The sequence below is a fragment of the Saccostrea echinata genome, unplaced genomic scaffold (genome assembly GCF_033153115.1).
Source record: "Saccostrea echinata isolate AGI-Se365-2 ecotype Australia unplaced genomic scaffold, CSIRO_AGI_Sech_v1 ptg000002l, whole genome shotgun sequence".
NCBI lineage: Eukaryota > Metazoa > Mollusca > Bivalvia > Ostreida > Ostreidae > Saccostrea > Saccostrea echinata.
Genome location: NW_026889751.1, coordinates 12841589 through 12862989, shown reverse-complemented (window position 1 = coordinate 12862989; position 21401 = coordinate 12841589). Strand labels below are relative to the sequence as shown.

At 31.8% G+C, this 21401-nt stretch overlaps 1 protein-coding gene across 2 annotated transcripts in view; it reads right to left on the bottom strand.

Moving 5' to 3' along the window:
* Positions 1 to 330: 330 nt before the first annotated feature.
* LOC133173151 (small ribosomal subunit protein mS29-like) overlaps positions 331 to 21401 on the bottom strand; it is a 44323-nt gene continuing 23252 nt past the window's right edge. For both annotated transcript variants that reach the window (XM_061308096.1, XM_061308103.1), the window contains 10 exons: positions 20072 to 20180; positions 18854 to 18946; positions 17048 to 17184; positions 14546 to 14620; positions 14181 to 14260; positions 7390 to 7468; positions 1147 to 1206; positions 956 to 1048; positions 737 to 851; positions 331 to 555 (listed from right to left, as the gene is read on the bottom strand). In XM_061308096.1, the coding sequence (XP_061164080.1) occupies positions 470 to 555; positions 737 to 851; positions 956 to 1048; positions 1147 to 1206; positions 7390 to 7468; positions 14181 to 14260; positions 14546 to 14620; positions 17048 to 17184; positions 18854 to 18946; positions 20072 to 20180 (927 nt within the window). In that variant the 3' untranslated portion in view covers positions 331 to 469. The remainder of the gene's footprint in view (positions 556 to 736; positions 852 to 955; positions 1049 to 1146; positions 1207 to 7389; positions 7469 to 14180; positions 14261 to 14545; positions 14621 to 17047; positions 17185 to 18853; positions 18947 to 20071; positions 20181 to 21401) is intronic.

Below are 21401 nucleotides of genomic sequence, written 5' to 3'. Positions count from 1 at the left end.
AATGTGATAGAAAGCCAAATTTGTTTGAACAAGATGATATTTTTTGTAAAATCATCAGAGACAAAACACATATCAGATAATCTGATTACTTCATCAGACAACAGTTGCCGATCAGCATTTTTTGTGGAATCCTGGGACACTGTGGAGGAGAGGGTCCATAGTCGATGGAAATCCAAAAGCTGGTGCTCCCTCCCTCAAAAGAGTCATCTCCCTGAGCAGTGACAGTTGTCATCAACACAATTATATTAAAGGGCAACATCAGGCTTATTTTACTTTTATATCTTTGACACATGTTCAAATTAATTTAGTTGACTTGAACTCACTAGAAGATAAAGCAGTTTTCTGTATTTAAAATTAAAAATAAAATTATTTTGTAGGTTTCCCTTAGCTTATTTTCTCATTCAGCTCATTTTAAAATCAATACAGATTCTATACACGTACAATAAATTGAATGTTTGTCATATCTGATCTACAATGGCACACACACTTTGTACAGTTTATAAGGGTTGTATCCACTAAGAAATGTTATTTGCTTTCTTCCACTCGGCGTTTTCGCTGAAAAAAAAAGAACTGCAATTAATACATATATATTTACTTATATAATTCAACTTTACATTTCTGGTTTAAACTCTTGCTGTTAGAATATCCTGAACAAAGAAAGTTAAATCATTATGGTAGATTAAATACATGTTAGATATAAATCCAAGACGGCATGGTCTTTCATATATATTCATACCTTCTGGAAGCTGAATCCACCTTCTTTCTTCATAATAATCCATTACTTTCTGAATTTCCTTTTCATTGTATTTAGGAACCTCAACTGGTATGAAGGGCTCTAAGAAGTCAATACCCTGAAATAAATGCAAGTCAAGACATGGTCACCTCAATGAATGAATTTTTCTTGTATTAGATTTCAGAATGTGGAATTTGGTCTATAAATTGTGGTTCATAATACCTCTTTGCCAAGCAAATCTGTTGGCAGATATGGTTTTCTATCACTGACATGACGTAACCAGCTTTCAACAGAGCAAAGAGCAACTGCATTTTTCTAATGGGCAGGAAAAAAAAAAATTAACATGTGATTGTTTCATTGTCAACATTTTATTATGATCTCTCATAAAATTGCAACATAAAACACAAACATACAGTATCTGATTGTAAGAGATCTGAGAACTGTTTGACGAGACTCAACTGTTGAGCATGAATCTGAAATAGAAAAAGTTGATATTTAATCATGCTAAGGCTCAAAACTTTGTATGATCAAAATCAGTTCAACAGCTCTGAGATCTGTATAAACTATCGATTAATAATTTAACAAACTTGAATCTTCACTACCTGAAGATGCTTGCATCTTAATGTCACTAATCATGACCTGGTTGCTCTTGTAAAGAAGATTTTAAAAGATTTTTTTCCGTATGCTTTCCCTTCTTAAAATTTGATCTCCTTTCGAGGCTCCACCCTACCCCCATGGGCTATGATTTGAACAAACTTAAATCTACACTATATCAGGAAGCTTTCATAAAAGTGTCATCCTTTATGGCTTAATGGCTCTTGAGAAGAATTTTTAAGACCCCTAACTTATTTATGCTTTTTCTTGATGTTTTTTCTTGATTATCTCCCCTTTAAGGACATACGCAACGTACCTTACCTACTGATAATTTTTCCAAGATATTTAAGATTATAGTGCCATCAGATGTTCATAGACAAAAAATCAGCATGCATTACCAGGGGTTTTGAAAAGATATCAATTGATGAAAATTCTTGTATAATTCAAAGAAAAATACAAAAAAATTACTAAACATATATTCTAGATGTTTTGTTAATCCAAACTTGTTTTAGAAGAAGTGTATAATGGCATATATAGACAATAAAATGTAACATACAGTTCCTTTAAGTATTGGAACTCTTCAACTCCAGGGGAAAGATAATAAAGTTCAAACTACGTTGCGTATGTCCTTAAGATGCCAGTGCCCATCAAATTCATTTGAATAAACTTGAATCTCCTGCACCCAAGGATTTTATGTGCCAACATGGGTTGAAACTCGTCTAGTGGTTCTGATGAAGTCAAAAATTTGAAAAGTTAACAGAAAGATGAGTAGGATGGCAGACAACCTCCTCATAAACCAAACTTTGACTCATGTGGCCAAGAAAAATCTTTAAAAACAAGTCTGCCATCTTGTTAAAAAATAATATTTCAAATTCCCATGGCCTAAATCTTATTGAGATGTAATTGGTGGAAAACATCTATAGTCATGAGCAATTCTTTGTTGAGTAAAAAATATGCCCATCCAAAGTTCAAGCATTAAAATGTCTTGCTCCAAAGAACCGTTAACTTCCGATTCATGTGACCTTGACCTTAAACAAACAATGATAACAGGAGATCATGACAGATTATTTGGTTAAAAGCAACCTTTGTCCAAGTATGACCTCCTGATGCTTCTCAAATATATGTACACAGTTTTGTCTTATAATAATTATTGCACATTTTTGAGACCTTCAGAAATTGTCACATCAAAACTCGGTGACCTTGACCTTGTCTAAATGACCTTTGTTCAAGTTCATGACATATTCTTTAGTTATAATCAACCCTTTGGGCAAATATAATGTTACAAAATTAGTTCATAGACAAGAATTTTACACTTCACCCCTGTACCTGGCATGGTGCAGGGTTGTTACACACCTTCTGGTCACAAGCAATCTTTGTGCCAAGTAAAATCTATTACCCTACATACTTGCCTATAGGTTGGTTTGCATTTAAGTCAGTTATATCTTTTCAGATTATTCTGGAGGAATTTGCCATTGACCCGCTTATATGTCTTTTTTGCAATAATCTGTTTCCAATTTTAGATATTATATTCCATTGGATTTACCTGTGTATCAAAGTATGTTTTGGGGTTTGAAATAGATATTTGATCTGTTATTAACAATTCAAACAAATATAAGATCATTAGAATTGGTAAGCACGTGTGTTTTATGCATATAGTGACCTTAAATCTTCCTTTCCTGCATTAAGGTTTTGTCAAAGGTCAAGATGTCCAAAAATTTATTTTTACAATAGCTCCAAAACTATGTGAGGTATAAAGTTAAAACTTTTACAGTTTATAAATATATCATTGATTCACAGATACTTGCAAACAAATATCTAAGAAAATATATTTTTTGAGAAAAATTTAAAAAAAAAAAAAATTAGCATATTTTCAAAAAAACGCAACCGCTTACTTCTGTGTTTTTAGTGAAAACCATCAATGCAGAAATAATGTATGTTTATCAATGAAGGGCAAGTTGGACGCGAATGGTCTCCGAAAGGCTGTTATTGAAAGCATGACATGTATAAAGACAAGACCCCTATAAAATCCGCCATTTGCAATGTACTTTCGGTTTCAAATCTTAACATTTGGACAAAATAAACAGGGAAAACAACTTTCCAGAGGCTATCGAAGTCCAACTTGCCTTTCATTGATAAACATATATTGTTTCTGCAATGATGGCTTTCACTAAAAGTACGGACTTAATTAGGTGTATTTTTGAAAAATATATGCATTTTTTTAAAAAGAATTTTTCTCGACAAATATTTTTTTTAAGTATTTGTTATCAAGTGATACTTTCTATCTGTTAATCAGTGATATATTCATAAACTGTAAAAGTTTTAACTTTATAAACCACACAGTTTTGGAGCTATTGTAAAAATAAATTTTTGGACATGTTGACCTTTGGCAAAACCTTAAATTAAGTTCGGACCTTTATAAACAATTATATTTGGAGTTGTTTCCAAAGTACCATAATAAAACTCTTCGGCTTGGCCAAGATCAGGTGCCCGTATTGGTTGCAGATTAACAAAAAAATGAAGTCAAACAAAATGTATAACAAATATGTTCTATGTAATACTATATCCTTTTGGCAGATTGTCTGAAATTTCTGTCCATTTCTGTCAAGCGGTTAAAAAGATTTCACTCTTAATATAGCAGAGACCCAAGTGGGCTATGGACTATACATATTCAGGCATAACATTTATCTTTATCATATTCAACTAAACAAAAAAAGTATAATCCAAATACAAACTCTTCACAAAACATTGTCTGAGCAAGAAAAATCACATAACTCATTTCCATTAAAATGTTACAGTATATAAAGGACATGGGTAAATTTGTTAATCTTTGGGAGTTTTTCTACTCTTATTATTTGGACATCTGAAGTAAAAATACATTAAAGTACTTTCAATTTTTGTAAAGATTTTGTATATGGAGATGAAAATTTCAAACTTATTTGGTAATATTCAGAGAAAAACTGTGTCAAACATTGATTGACCATTTTGAGACCTTGGGCTACGGACTATACATATAGTATTTTTCATTTATTAGAGACCATAGAAAAATACCTGTTTGTATCAGTAAATAATAGTTAAAATTGTCATCATGGAGTTCACACGTGTTTAATAAATCCTTTCATTTGGATATTAAATCCATTTATACAAAAATCCCGTGAAATTTAACAAAATAAAATGAAAAACTTCAAATAAATTCACAATACGAGTAAAATATAAATTGTCAGAACAAAATAATACATATCAGAATTACATGTAATTGGTGTTTTGATAACAAAATATAGTTCAAGACCATCTGGAGACGAAGAATGGGCTTTAATTTAGCATCTATGAAGGCTGGATTTCATGTGAGCACTGGGGCTACGGACTATACAGTTAAACATCTCTATTGTGAACAATCCACTTAAAGAAAATATAATTGTATAATTAAATTTTGGGCAATTTTTTTTTTATTATTTGGCATTCTATAAAAGTTCACGCTACTGAGATTGAGTATTCAAAATACCATATTTAAAAATCAATTGTCTAATGTATTGTGTACTTTCAACGCCAAATGAAATTTCAGTTCAACTAATTAATGCATTATTGGTGTTCAAACTATAATGAATAAAAGGAACTGTATTTAAATCGAGGCATTTTTTTTGCGGGGGGGGGGGGTTGTTGTTACAGACTATATTGCTTCATATTTTTTTTATTTTCATGTAATACATGGAGCTCAAGGTGGTCATTCAAAAGGTGTATCGGTATATAATTTATCATGATCATATGGTGTAATTCATAAAAAAATTACAAAACATGATTAGTACAATATTTATCCATCAAGAATCAATGCTTTTTTTAAAATTAACAATTCAGTGATAAGTAGATTGGGTGACACAATTATAAGAGTGAAGGTCTCACTTTGTACTAAATTGCAAAGTAAGGAGTTGATCCTTATGTTTTGGGATCAAATCCCACTATGGGATGTTAAGACTGGTTGATAAAAAGTAATAAACCATTGAAGCCCAATTTTGCAGTAGATGCATGCAGGAAAAAAAAATCTTGCTAATACAGAAGTACGGTTATATGGTCTGTAAATTTGCTAAATTTATTTGTAGAGTCCGTAGCCCTTTTGTAAGCAGGATTTTTGTGGCTAAATGTCCTTTTAAAAATATTACAATGCAAATTATTTTAAATGGAATGATAATATGTATCACAAGAAGGGAAACATTATCATGTATATTTAGAAATATGTTGTGACCACAAACATAACAGGACAGCTAGCTAGACTACAGAAGTAAGCCTTTAGTTGAAAAATGTTAATTTTCAGACATTTTATCTTTAATTACAGTGGTATTTGTATTTAAAAACATTGCATTTGTTTGAATAAAGATATTATTGTATTGTAGTTATTGTATCAATAATGTATATGACTTTTTCTGGAAGTTGTTATATTGGGGCTATGGACTATACAGGGCTATGGACACCAATCATTCTTTAATAACTTCTTTTGGTGTTAGCACAAAAGCTATACATTACTGTTTTTTTTTTATTTGACTGGTAACTGTGAAAATATCAAACAAGAGCATGATAAATTATACATTCTTTTGTTGAACACAAACTATAATGAAATATGGGGCTACGGACTATACAAAAACTTTGACCAGTATGGGAAAAAAATTACAAAATGTGCACGCATTTTACCATATAACCACTATATTCTTCTCATAGTACTTTTTTTCTTAAGTAAAATAAAAAAAATTTAAACACATTATATTTGCTCTTTTTTGCTAAAAATTATGCATATATTCCAACATTGATAAATCTTAAATTATATAACAAAGGTATATCTGCACACATTTATTCATAATTTCCACAAGTTTTATCATTTTTCTTTTCTGTAAAAAATAAACTAAACCAGAGTGATTTTTCTATAATTAAGTATATTTATTTTAAATGTTTCATTCAAAATAACTTTAATTCACCATTTTTTTAAATGTAAAAAATCAAGTGCAACAGCATAATGCTTCAAAAATTATGAATCTGTGACTTTATTCTGTTGTTTTTTCAAAGACGCAGATACTATATATATGTTATTATATACCAATGGAAAGCTCTCATTCTGATCTTTGCAATACAACAAAAGACATTTAGATTAGATGTAACTATAAAGAGTTACATCTATATAACATCATTTAGTTGGAAATGGGCACCTGAACTTGGCCAAGCCATCTTCCAGAAAAATACAAATTTTTTAAAGACTGGGTCATAGAGTTTTAGATCAAAATTTGACTCCCAAAAATCCAACTTAAAGGCAAGTGTAAACATTAATGTTTTTCTCCATAGTTATGGCCAAAGCAACTTGCTGCAAGACTTATATTATTTTCTAAAACAAGTGACATCAATTTGATCTTGTTCAAATTACTCTCAGCTTTGAAAACAACTTTTGTTTCAAGCTGATCATCACTATCAACTTCTAATGATTCTCTGTTTCAAAGTTGTGGAAGCAGCTTGTAACTGGAAAGGAGAAAATTTACAGCTTGACTGGGAATTGAACCCGTGACACCTGCATTACTAGTCAGGTGCTCTAATCCCCAATGAATATTGCAATGAATCAGTGAACTGTTTCAAAAAATGTCAAGGGGTGGTCAACAATACCAAATGTAACAAGAAAGAAGAAAGGGTGGTCAATGGAACCAAATGTAACAAGAAAGGAGAAAATTTATGAATTGACCAGGAATGGAACCCTGGGCCCCTCCCTGCATTACTAGTCAGGTGCTCTAACCACTAAGCTTCCAAGACCAATATCCATATAAATCAAACCACTACATTGTCAGGTTGTCGGTAGCATACAATCGATTATATGATCGATAGTTTGAACTTAAATTTAAAGGTTAAATAAAGTTAACCAGCAAATATTCAGATATCCGCGTAATCAATTGTTGTCGACATGCTGCCTTCACCGACGATTTTTCGATAGTCGGCGACTATCGTTGCAACACTACCACAGACAGATGGATGCTCAAACAGATGGACATGGTGATTCCACCTACAAAAACATAAATATTAAGGTAGCAAAAAATACTAACCTTTCTAACTTTTTCCTTACTCTGACCGGTTTTCATCCAAAATGCATTGATACCCCGAATAGTAATCAACAGTTTTATTCTGAAAGAAATTTGCAAATGATGTCCTATTTTTGATTCACATTTTAATGAGGCTAATTTAGAAATGTTATCTGAGATATGTGTCATTTTTGATTAACATCTATATAATGGACGAAATTTGATGCTTCAGGCCAGGATTTGAATCCAGGTCCCTTGACTTCTACACAGGTGCTGTACTAGCTGATATATGGCCAAAGGCTCAAGTGATTTTCTGTGATTATATTTTTTTCTGGGATCATTGACATCGTCGAAAACCCATGGTCGGTCTCACTTCTCTTACCTAAGAGAAGCAAGCCCGACTCTGGGTTTCTGACGATGGATCATTGAATACTGCTACGCTGTTTTGAGAAGAGGATTTTTGAATTTTTTTTCCAGTATATACATATATATGTATCCATGTAAAACTTTGATCCCACTCTTCCCTGAGGCAGATGTGAATCTACCTGCATAATAATACAACTAACCATGGCCCTATTGTTTTTAAGAGAAGGATTTTCAAAGATTTTTTCTCATACATTCCCATGCAAAACTTTCATGTTCCCATCCTACTACCCCATGGGGCAACTGTATATCAATGGTGTTACATCAATTAATAATACTTATGTCATTTTATCCAAGTGAACTTGGAACAAGAGGCCCATGGGCCTTAACTGTCACCTAAGTATAATACAACAGTTTAGAGGATCCATAGAGTATAAAATAAACCGATAGATGAAGCTTTTTTTGCTCAAATGCGAGAGAAATAGGATAATCAGGATCAACGAAATAATTAGTCTAGAATTCAGTAATTAACACAACTCATAAATTAATTTCTAATCTGTCCCCCATTTATCACTATCACATGCAGACTATGAACAAACTATTATTTAGTGCTTCTGTACTATTTTTAACTACAGTTGAACTTCTGGCATCTCAAACACTGATATCTCGAATACCATGGATATGTCGAAGTGATTTGGAAGTCCCAACCACTTATTCTTTAAGTATTTTACCCTCGATTCCTTGGATATCTCGCAGTCCCATTGAGTTTGAGATAATGAGATTTGACTGTACATATTATAACCTCTCACACTGGCCTCTGTTGCTCTTTGAAGAACATTTATTAAGTTATTTTTGTCTCATTTTTATTTTTCTATTATTTACAAGTCTACCTGATCATTAAAACTACAATAAAAATTCTAATGTAATTCTCTTATTCTATTAACCTTTCAAATACATTATTTACAGTTTGTGATTAATTATCAAAAGTGAAAGGCAAAGGGGAATAACTTCTCTCAGAATACAAATTAATAGAGCCTTGGTCAGGACCCGTACACTTGACCAAATGGTCCAGTTGTTGAAAAATCTGGTAAAAATACCCTTGCTTATTAAATCTTTTACTCTGTTTGCCTCCAATATGCCCAGGACCATAGAAAATTTTCACAATTCACAAATTTGGAAAAGGTAACCTCATCATCATAACTATGCACTTAGTTAAAGATTTCAAAGAATTAACACATTTTCACTATATAATCAATAGAGCCATCCCACCCCGAGAAACACCAGAACCCCTGACCCTGAGACCACAAGTTTAAAAATTTTGTAAGAAGCACCCTTGCTTGTCATAACTATGCACTTTGTTTATCTGCTCAACACTAAGGAGCAGACATGATTATTTAATAGAATTAATGCATTTTCACTATATTATAAATAGAGCCCTGACCTTACACCAGAAAATCTTACCCAGGGGCCATGAAACTTGAAATTTTGGAATAAGCACTCGTCATAACTATACACTAAGTTTATTTGCTTTATACCAGGAGCTGAAAAGAATATTTTCAAAGACATTATGGTAGTGCATTTTCACTATATAATCAATAGAGCCCCCCTTTCCCCTTTCACCAGAGCCCCCGACCAATGGGCATGAATCAATTTTGGAAGAGGCATTCTTGCTTATCATAACCATGCACTTAGTTTGTGTTAATAATACCTAGGAGCAGATTTTCAAAGAATTACGGTATTTTCATTACATGTATATAATTAATAGAGCCCGACCCTAACACCAGGCCCTCTGATCATGAAACATCTTAAGCTTAAGTCAAAATCTTTATGTTGTACTAAAATGTTGATGAAGTCAAGCAGACAAAAATTAAAATATTTTTCAATATTGCTTATCATAAATGTTGTTATCTGCAGATTTAGAGATTTATACAATAATAAATAAACTTTTTTCAGGTGATTGAAAATTTGATGTAAGTCTACGTCTGTTTCATGATCCTGAGGCTAGAACCCCTGACCCAGGGGCCATGAAATTCACAATTTTGGAAAAGGCACCCTTGCTCATCATTACTATGTACTTAGTTAGTTTGCTTAATACCCAGGAGCAGAGAAGAAGATTTTCAAAGAACTAAATGCATTTTCACTATTCATATAATCAATAGAGCCTGCCCTAAAACAAGAACCCCTGACCGAGGGGCCATGAAATTCTTAATTTGTGATTAGTTCAGTTTTAAAGAAACCATTTATTTTTATCAAACTTCATATGCTTATACATACTGATGTAAGCTTTTCAACTGCATCAACATTTTTGACATTGACCTTTCCTTTGACTTCAGTTTTCTTAAATTAGTTTTTAGCTTAGTTTTAAATAAACCATTCAAAATATTTTTATCAAACTTCATATGCTGATATGTATTAGAGAGAGCTATTCAACTACATCAAAAACTTTTGACCTTGAACTTTCCTGTGACCTTGACCTCACTTTTTCAAAATTTGTATTTTGCTTAGTTTTAAAGTAATCATTTAAGATATTTTTATGCAAGCTTATGCACATATACATAATTTGGTGAGAATTTATCATTTATATCCAACTTTTCAGATTTCAATTTCAATCAACTCTATAGAAACTATTTAAGGTATGTCACTCGTCAGCCTTTTAGAAAATTTCAGTCAGAACTTCTTACTTAAAAACTATTTATTACAATTCAAACTTTATAACATATTTAAATTAAACAATGTAAAATGTTCAACATTCAATTAAAAAACTGCTCAAAAATTCACAAAGAAGCAAGATTTATTAGGGACTATTTCTTGTGGCGGAAGGATATTTGCAGAAAATTCTGCAAATCTACACATTTATTAAATTTAATATCTTGGAACTTTAGCCTCACATACTTTTACTCAGAGGATATTTTCCGTTATGATATGCCTGGAATATTAAATATAGGTCTCAATTTTATATTTTTATAACAAAATTTACACCGTCGCTCAACAAACATTGCCAAGAAATGAAGAAATATCAAGGAAGTGGAGATAAAATTTACACAGTTTTTTGCCTGAAAATCGCATATTTTGACCAATATTTCAAAATTTACATCACTGACCCCAACTTTTTCTTTCATTATTTTAAACTACTCGATACTATTGACCGATCAGCACTTAAGTCGTAAAAAGTTTGATACAAGAAAATATTCTATTGCCTATTTAGATTTTTAATACCCCAAATATGAGACTTTTTTAGTGCAAAAAGGTCACACAATAATTTACGTGCATTACATTTGCATGATTTGTTGAATGATAAATATTATTCAAACTATTTTACATAAAATAAGATTATGTTTATTGCCATGGTTACATCTTATAAAATATGATAACGGTTAAAGTGATTAACCAAAGAGTTACAATTTAAGTGCAAAAAGGTCAACTTAATTGTACCGTAGCTCAGTTAGATGCACAATGACCCCCCATTTTCTCTGCGATTTTCAGTCATGCTATATGAGTACTTATCCAAAATAAACTTCTCAAAAAATCCTTGATATAACAAATTTCAAGAGGGTCATACCTTAAGATCTCCTCATCAAATTTCACACACTGATACAAATTTTCATGTTGCATTACTAATATACCCTCGACGGGGCATTCATGTCCTATTGACATATTTCAAGTTAAAGATATTTCTTATATGTTACCATGTAAAACTTTGATCACTCATTGTGGCCCAAACCCTACCTCCCAGGGTCATGATTTGAACAAAATTAATCTACACTACCTGAGGATGCTTCCATATATATATATCCAAGTATGGCTTTGTTGTTCTTGAGAAGATTTTTAAAGATTTTCCTATGTATTCCTATATAAAACTTTGATTGCCATTTTGGCCCCACCCTACCCCTGGGGGGTCATGATTTGAAAAAACTCGAATCTACACTACCTGAGGATGCTTCCATATATATATCTCCAAGCATGGCTTTGTTGTTCTTGAGAAGATTTTTAAAGATTTTTCCTATGTATTCCTCTGTAAAACTTTGATTGCTCATTTTGGCCCCACCCTACCCTGGGGGTCATGATCTGAACAAACTTGAATCTACACCTACCTGAGGATGCTTCCAACTAGGTTTCATCTTTCCTGGCCCAGTGGTTCTTGAGGAGAAGATTTTTAAAAGATGCTATAATTCATTTACTAATTTGTAATTATCTCCCCTTGGAAGAAGACGTGACCCTTCATTTGAACAAATTCAAATCTTCTTTACCCAAGGATACTTTGTGGCAAGTTTAGTTGAAGCTGGCCCTGTGGTTCTGGAGGAGAAGGTGAAATTGTAAAAACGTCTGTGACAACGACAATGACAAAGAGAATGACTATGGCAAAGACAGACAACAGGCAAAGTTTTGATCAGAAAACAATGACTTCTGCTTTTTTACTTCCCCTATATCCCACAATCACCTGCATATAATGATTATGTCTTCCAACTGATTTCGTAAAGGCATGTTCTGATTACAATCAATTTTTAAACTGAGGCAGGTTAATGACAACAGGGCTCTCTATCATTTGGAATTTTACTGTGTTGCAGACTTTATTCGTGGCATTTTCGAGATCAAATTCGCAACTGAACCACTATTCATTATAATTACAAAAGCATATACACACAATTTTTTTAATCACTTATTCGATACACAAATGGCATGGCCGTGCCTATTGATAAAAAAAATGAATTAATGGATATTTAAAACAATTAGAATTTATCCAGATGATAATGTACATACAATCTTACTACATGTACAAGACAAACCAACTGTAAATCCCCCCACAACTTTAAAAAATAAGTATGATTTAAAAAAAAACAACTTATATAATATTATACTTGTATCACCATCTAAAAGTTGTACGTATATATTAAACCTTGATATTTTTGTGTATATAACTTCGTGTTTTACACATGCTCTGAAGAGCAGAGGAAATTCTGGTCAATACAATCAATCTACATTAAATTTGTCGTGATTTTTTTTCTTCAGTTGATAAAATTACAGAATTTAAAAAAAGAAACTTATATATTAATAGTAAAATACTTTTAGGGGGTGCCTTTAAATTCTTCAACAATACATCTACATCAATGAAATGATTATGGTACAATGTTTTACTCACAGTACGAACATGATTCTAGAGACGAGGTTCTGAAGTATAAAGACATATATTTATATATAATAAATTTTGAAATAACATTTAAAAATGCAACTAGCAATTATATGGTTACATGGAAGTGTGAAAACAAATAATTTGTCTTTGTTCCTTCATGCGTCAAGTCCAGCGTGGGTCTAAGGAGATAATTGATTATGCAAGGTGAAGCAAGACAAAGTGCCATAATTAGGAGATAATTAAGTGCTCTGCCTTAAAAATTGAAAGACGGTAGATTTGTTTGACTAGAGTTTCAGTTAAAAGAATTTATGTTCCGATTTTCTGATTATCACAGATCTTACTGTGTCGCAAAATTTTTACTGTGTCGCACGCACAAAATTTGAATCGTTACTGTGTCAGGGAAAATTTTACTGTGTCGGGACCAACACAGTAAAACAGCTCATGGAGAACCCTGTGACAAATAAATTGGTGTTAAAGGACTTTCAACAATCTCATTTAAACTCAGCATTTTGTGAATCCTATGGTCATTGTTAATAACCTTGTTAGCAAATACAACCTTTTAATTTGGAGCATATTTTGACTGACATGTTTCATACCAATTGTTTGTACTAATTTTGACTATGGATTACTCCATTTACCTGAGCAATACACATTGTTCATAGAAGGTGTAACTCATCGACAGATGATACTTACTCCTTAAAGGCATCTGATCCCAACTTGGGTCTGTATTTTGCCCTGTTTACTATTTGGAGCATTTGAAGTATTTAAGAAAAACATCACTATTCATTATCTTCACCCTTTCCATTGAGCCTATGGCTCAGGTGAGCTAATAAAAAAAATCAGATCATGATATGAAGTTCCAGCTCTACCAACCATGCTATCTGGTCTGGCATATGATGAATGAACCTGTCTGACTACCACAATTTTACTGAGGCAGATTTAAAAGTGTACTGATCAACTATACACTGTAAAAGTGGTTATATTGAAGGGTTGAAAGTTTGACAATTTCGGTATATTAGAAAAACGGGGAGTGGAAACTTTGATGATCTACTAGTATTTCATTAACAGTGATGTGAATGTTGACGAGTGGAAACTTTGACGATTATAATAAATTCGTCAATTTCGTCAACATTTCCTCCTCATCAAAGTTTCCACTTTTACAGGATCATCTTTGCTATCCACTCAGCTCTTTTCTACTTTGAATTCATCCTTTGTTGGTGCAGACAAATCCTTAAAGGCATCTGATCCCAACTTGGGTCTGTATTTTGCCCCGTTTACTATTTGTAGCATTTGAAGTATATAAGAAAAGTACTTTAAAACTTACTTATCATTGTTAGCAAGATGTTGTAGTTCCTGTATAAGAGCTCCCACGACATCATTGGCAAACTTCATTCTACTGATGCCCTGTTATCCAAATGTAAAAAAGCTTCTCTATCAGGAAATCAAATTGAACCACATATATGTTACTTCAAAATTATATAATTTGAACTTCAAATTAGGCCTATTGCATTTACTTTTTCCTTTCTAAAAGCACAAGTATGTTTTAGAGTTCTTTCCCCTACCACAAAGGTACTGAAAACTTGACAAGACACATGTTCATAATCTTATATGGTACCATTCTGGGAATACATGTAGGTAAGTGTTGTCTAACAATACCCATACTTAAAAATCATAATATACTCCACTTACAAAGGACACTAAATCTATCAGAGGTACTCCCTGCTCCGAAGATTCTTGTTCAGAGAATTCATATCTTGCACTAGTCTGAAAAAATGAACATCTTCTTGAATACTTTTAGGAAAACAAGAAAAAAAAAGAAATCTTAAGTGCTTATTTAATGAAAAGATTTTAAATGCTTAAGGCTAAAATGACTTGTACAAGGAAGGCATTTATTTTTGTCAGCCCTATTTCTTTCCATTTTATTTATTTCTAGAGCCCCTATTTCATTTACCTTCTGTCAGCAAAAAAAGTAACCAAAGAAATGTGACATAAGTTGCACAAGTCATTACAAACAAAAACAAATGAAGTACAAACAAATACAAATGGAATAAAATGTAAACAAAGGCAATGTAAGATCAACACACATGCTCATTCCTGAAAGCAGCAATCAGAGAACAATCAGGTGTAACAAATGTTGGATAGACCCCAGTACTGATATGGAGATAAGAAAACCAATATAAAATATAGAGTATGGCTATTTATAAGTCATGTTCAGCTTTAAATGATCAACAGAACACCCCCCCCCCCCAAAAAAAAGAAGAACATTTGTGATTTATTTCCTTATCTTCCTCAAAGTTTGCAAATGGAAATGTGGTTCAGAACAACAGGCCCATGGGCCTTGATGGTCACCTGAGTATCATGAGTTTCTCTTGATGTGACCAACTCTATACCACCTGCAATAGGAACTCAAGTAATATGAATTTTACAAATAGGTGAGGACTCTATGTTTACCATCAAATTATTGAAGCTTGGTCCTAGATAAGGAGCAAGTTAAATTTTTAAACATAAAATTTAAAAGCATTTTAAATTTATGTTCAACCTAGCCCAATCCCTGATGATACACAATTTCATAAATTTGGTAAGGGCCAACAGCTTACTGCCACCATGCAAAAATTCTGCTAGATAAATATTCATAAATAAATAAAACTTTCAAAGTTACACTCTATAATATTTACTGTGTTTTTCTACCTAACCAACTACGAAATTGATTTGCATGCTATTTTCCTGTATACTCATGAGTACAAATATACATGGAGAAACTCGCGCTAAAGTGAAGTCACAATGAGCTACAGCAACGTTAATAAAAATATAACAATATAGGGCAATGAGAAATTCAAAAAAAATGGACTTGGAGGCCATGGGTTTTTTTTCAGCTTTAGTAAATCAGTGAGTACTTGTTGTAATGATGCAAACAGTTTGACTGCTAGATGTCCATGATTAAAGAACAGACAGAGAATTGTGACCTCGACTTTTGGGGTCTTACTGGTGGGGTGCAGTGGTTTATGGCATATATGTAACTGCTCTCTGCGGTTGCAAAAGGATAAGTTAATATCAAAGCTCTGGAATAACCTTATCAACTTGATGAGAAGGAGGAGTGGACACACAGTAAAAACATTCAATTGACTATGTTTGTGAAATTGAATTAGAATCAAATTATTTCCTACTTTGATAAAGCCTAACTATACCCTAAAAAGTGCAAAAAAGCAATTTAGGTCTCTGAATTTTTTAATTTTACACACTGATTTAAATGTCAGTTTTAGCTGGTAGCACAGAGTTTGATTAATCTGACATTAGGTGCTTATACTGGCTATCCCACATCTTGACTTACATACACGATCAATAGTTTACCAAGTTCATACTTCATTTATAAAATTTGATGCTGTCTTGTTCATCTTTTTTTTAAGAATATTCACTCAAATATTTTTACTTTAATTTCCTTATTTTTCTTCCTTACTCTTTCTAGAGGCACATCTGTTAATATGATACCTACAGCCTAACAAATAACTTATGTAGTAAGCAGCTTTCACTTTAACATGATAAAACATGTACTGTAGATTACCACTTTTTTTTTTTTCAAAAGACCCTACTTTAATGAGATTGTTATTTGGTATTTTAAAGTGAGACAAAAATTTCACAAATTTTGGTTATTTTTATATTTAATCTTTAATAATACCAATATATGCAAGAATGACATTTTTAAGAGTCTTCATCAAAGGTATGTGAAAATGAAGTTCTTTTAAATAAAAAGTGATTTACAGATGTATTAAAACAAATTCATCACCTAGGTTCAAATTGTGAACAGATGGGCAGACCATCAAAAGCAATTACATGCATCAAAAAATTACAATTTTTATCACATGAGAGTTGAGGCTTATAGGTATGGACATTTCCATAGAAATAGATATTAATTAAAACATTGGGTGTCCCTATTATTCAAAGAGAGTTTAAACTCCCTTTCTAATATTAAATACTATAGTACCAATGACATGTTATAGTCAATATACATGATTTTACAGAAACATAGCATTAATCAGTGGAATATTCATTATATTGCTGCACAAAATATTACCATTATCTGTAAAATGTAATAATGATTTTAGTGTTATGTCTGTTTCTTTAACATTACAAATACACTTATTATTTGTCACTTATGTTGTATTTTCAGCCATGTGCCATAGAGTTAAAACTTACTTTGAAATTCTCAATAAGATGTGAATTTTTAATCAGAAAATCTTCCAGCAGGTTCTTAGAATGTATAGGTAAATCAAACAGGAATTCGGTGTGGTTGCTATATGACACTCTAGATCTTCTGCAATTCCAGTCATTGGCTAAAACAAAAACATAGGTAATCAAAGATAACATACAGTAGCTAACCTCAATGAATGTTATCTATAAGTATGGCAAAGTCTCACACAAAATGAATGTTCTGGGAGTGTGCATCCCTAGATGTAACAATTATGCAAGTTTGGATTGGATTTGCTAATAAATGAAGGGGGGGGGGGTTCCATTTCTGGGATACATGTATAGAACATTGTGCTTAGGGTGCAATAAATCAACTGATTAATCTCTGTAAAACAGTAAAACACACTTATAATGAAGTGCCAGGGATGGATGATTTTGTTTCATTTTAAATGTGATCTGTTATATCCGTTACGTTCACAATATATTTCAAAGCAACAGGGAATGAAAATAACTTAGCTGAAAGCATCAATTTGTTATATGCATGTTTGCTTTAAGCATGTTTTAGTGTATTATCATGTTCACTATAAGCGTGTTTTAGTGTATTATCATGTTCACTATAAGTGTGTTTTACTGTATTATCACATTCACTATAAGTGTGTTTTACTGTATTATCATGTTCACTATAAGCATGTTTTACTGTATTATCATGTTCACTATAAGTGTGTTTTACTGTATTATCACATTCACTATAAGTGTGTTTTACTGTATTATCATGTTCACTATAAGCATGTTTTACTGTATTATCATGTTCACTATAAGCATGTTTTACTGTATTATCATGTTCACTATCAGCATGTTTTACTGTATTATCATGTTCACTATAAGCATGTATTACTGTATTATCATATTCACTATAAGCGTGTTTTACTGTATTATCATATTCACTATAAGTGTGTTTTACTGTATTATCATGTTCACTATAAGCTTGTTTTACTGTATTATCATGTTCACCATAAGTGTGTTTTACTGTGTTATCATGTTCACTATAAGCTGTTTTACTGTATTATCATGTTCACCATAAGTGTGTTTTACTGTGTTATCATGTTCACCATAAGTGTGTTTTACTGTGTTATCATATTCACTATAAGTGTGTTTTACTGTATTATCATGTTCACCATAAGTGTGTTTTACTGTGTTATCATGTTCACCATAAGTGTGTTTTACTGTGTTATCATGTTCACTATAAGCATGTATTACTGTATTATCATATTCACTATAAGTGTGTTTTACTGTATTATCATATTCACTATAAGTGTGTTTTACTGTATTATCATGTTCACCATAAGTGTGTTTTACTGTGTTATCACGTTCACCATAAGTGTGTTTTACTGTGTTATCATGTTCACTATAAGCATGTATTACTGTATTATCATATTCACTATAAGTGTGTTTTACTGTATTATCATATTCACTATAAGTGTGTTTTACTGTATTATCATGTTCACTATAAGCCTGTTTTACTGTATAATCATGTTGGCTATATATTTTACTGAATTATCATTTTTTCCCAGGATTCACTTTTGCATTATAAAATTCTTGTATTTCTGTTTTCTGTCTGACAATTACGGTTTTATATTGTTATCTCATGAACTTTCAATTCAAAACAAATGATACAACTATGACTTACTTTTCATAAAATTCTTCAATAATATATTCAAATTTCATTCCAGCTAAAATTAAATTTTTAACACTAAATAAAACCCCAAACATTTAAGTTATATATTTTTTTTTTCCTGATCCATGACCAAAATTTACCCCATGGTACAGTTAGGAAAATCCAGTTCTGGCTCCTGCAAAAGTGCATCACATGAGTCATAGTAAACTTTTTGCCAGCATTCAATTCTCCATCTACATTTTGTTAAGAATACATATATATAAAAAATGAACCCAGAATTTATACAAAGCAAATATAGATGTCTAACCTCTACCAAACTTTTCAAAATAAATTATTTAGCTGCAAACTGAACTAAGTAAAGAAAAAAAAAATCTTGTTTAAAGGAAATAATTTTACATCCATTTCTTGGTACTTAATTTATGTATCAAACAAACACAAAGACATGATCAATTAATAAACCAATAACTACAAAATCAATGCTTTAAATACAATACTTGTTTAGGAAGACAATTTGCAAGATTTGTTCAACAGAAGAAAAGGACGCAACTTTGTAATGATTAGACTAGTGAAAGAGAATATCTTTGGGAATGGACGTTGTCATGATTGCGAGTTGTATATTATTTACATTTCCAAATGTTTTCTTTGTGATAACTTTGAAAGTTAAGTATGTTGATTTCCTGATACTAGAATTTGCAACTTCACCCATCATGCATAAATATTCCCACGTTTCCAACTGCTGTTGATGCTCTGGCAATGACTGGCATACCCAACAAAGTAGACAGTGACTCCTTAAATATATGGTTGTTTCCCCCTTTATAGGCTAAATTTAATATGTACAGCTGACTTTAAACATTTTTTTGATCTTCGGTTATTTTAAAATATTTCTTCACTTTTGCATTGGTAGCAGTATTTCTACGTATGTCAGATTTCGCTACTGTATGCTAATTATCTAACGATAATTAATAAATCATAATTGAATGATGTTCATTCAAAACAAATAATTAAATACAACCAAAAATTAAGGTCACAAGAGGTGAGAACAGCTGTGTACGGTGTCCAGTGATTGGTCACGGTAATTACTGTATATACATGTACACAGCCACAGGAGATAACAGGTATTAACTGGTGAAGGTGACGCTAATTACTGTACAGACATGGACAGTGCATATTTAATTAACATATCTTGATAAATTTTAATAAATATATGCACTTTGAAATATGAAAAAAAATATACAACCGAGTAACTGAGTACCGATTTAAGTATTTGATACTAGGACATTCGATCGAGTACCCGGTTAAGCAGTTGACATCCCTAATCATTTTATATACAAGGTAAGGCAGATGTACAACAAGGATACATAGCAGAATCCGTGTGAGGGGATAGTTGTAATTTATCCTCCTTAAGATATCCATAATTTCAAGTGCTGGCCTTCTGATTAAGATACAATACTCTTGAAATGTTCTGTTCTGAAAGACAAGAAAATCATAACTTCATGAAATAAGGTACAGAGTCACTATGGTGCTAAAATTTTAGTTAAAAAAAGGTGCTATGGTAAAACATGCTTATACAATACATTAAGTCTATACATGTATTTTATTTAACCATATTTATAAGTTTGTAATCTATATATAGCATTATAAGTAGACTATATCAAAAGAATTGGACATATACAATATGTAAATCATATTAATGCAAATGAATCAGAAACATTTTTCACAAAATTCTTTAAGATTTTGCATAAGTTCTTAACTTTAAACAAGAGGCCCAAGGGCCTTAACGGTGAAGCTTTGTTGCCCAAAAGCAAGAAAAATAGGGTGATCAGGATCAACAATATTATTAGTCTAGTATTCATTAACAGTTCATAAATTAGGTTCTAATATGTTCCCCATTTATCACTCTCACCAGACAGTATGTAAACAAACTATCAGTGCTTCTGTACTCTTTTAAGGAGGCTCATTACACCACTTTTTGATGACGTACTACACAGAAAAATAAACCTTCATTGTTTCGTCTGTTTTCTACTGGGGATGAATTGTAGAGGTTCGCTTTGCTGATGATCTAAGTCTTTAAAACGCTCTTTAAATAGACTACATGCGATGTTGTAAACAATGAGAACAAGGTAACGGATTCATTATAAATAACAAACGAAGAAGGGTTATTTTTAAGTAGAGACCAATGAGAATGACAGTCAAATTTTCGCTACCCAAGTAGTGTACAATGTCATAGCGAAAGCAGCAAGTTCTACCACTTACAACATGTACGTATAGAGGAAATTCGAGTTGAAATCTACAACCTCGTTGAAATAAATTATAATTGACTTGCGCTTTTAGAGTACTGTACCCTTGTTGGTTTTTGTGTTTGTCTTTATTTCTTTGAAAAATGTATATTTATTCTAGAAATTTTAGCTTTTTCTGAATCTGATAAGTTCAACCGTTCCTGAGTGTTTTGAGTCAGGAGGACTTCGGAAAGATAACTCTTGCAAGTGGACTTTTTATTCCAATTATTTTTTAAATTGGAATTTTCATTTCCTGAAAACATTTTCATTCAATTTGTCACTTGTTTTTCATTAATATACATTCCTTGTCTATTTATAACTGATTTCCCAAATTATTCATGCAAAGATTAAGAAGAAAATCACATTAATTCTTTTTGGGAGAAAATTATTTTTTTCTAATGAAAATAATATT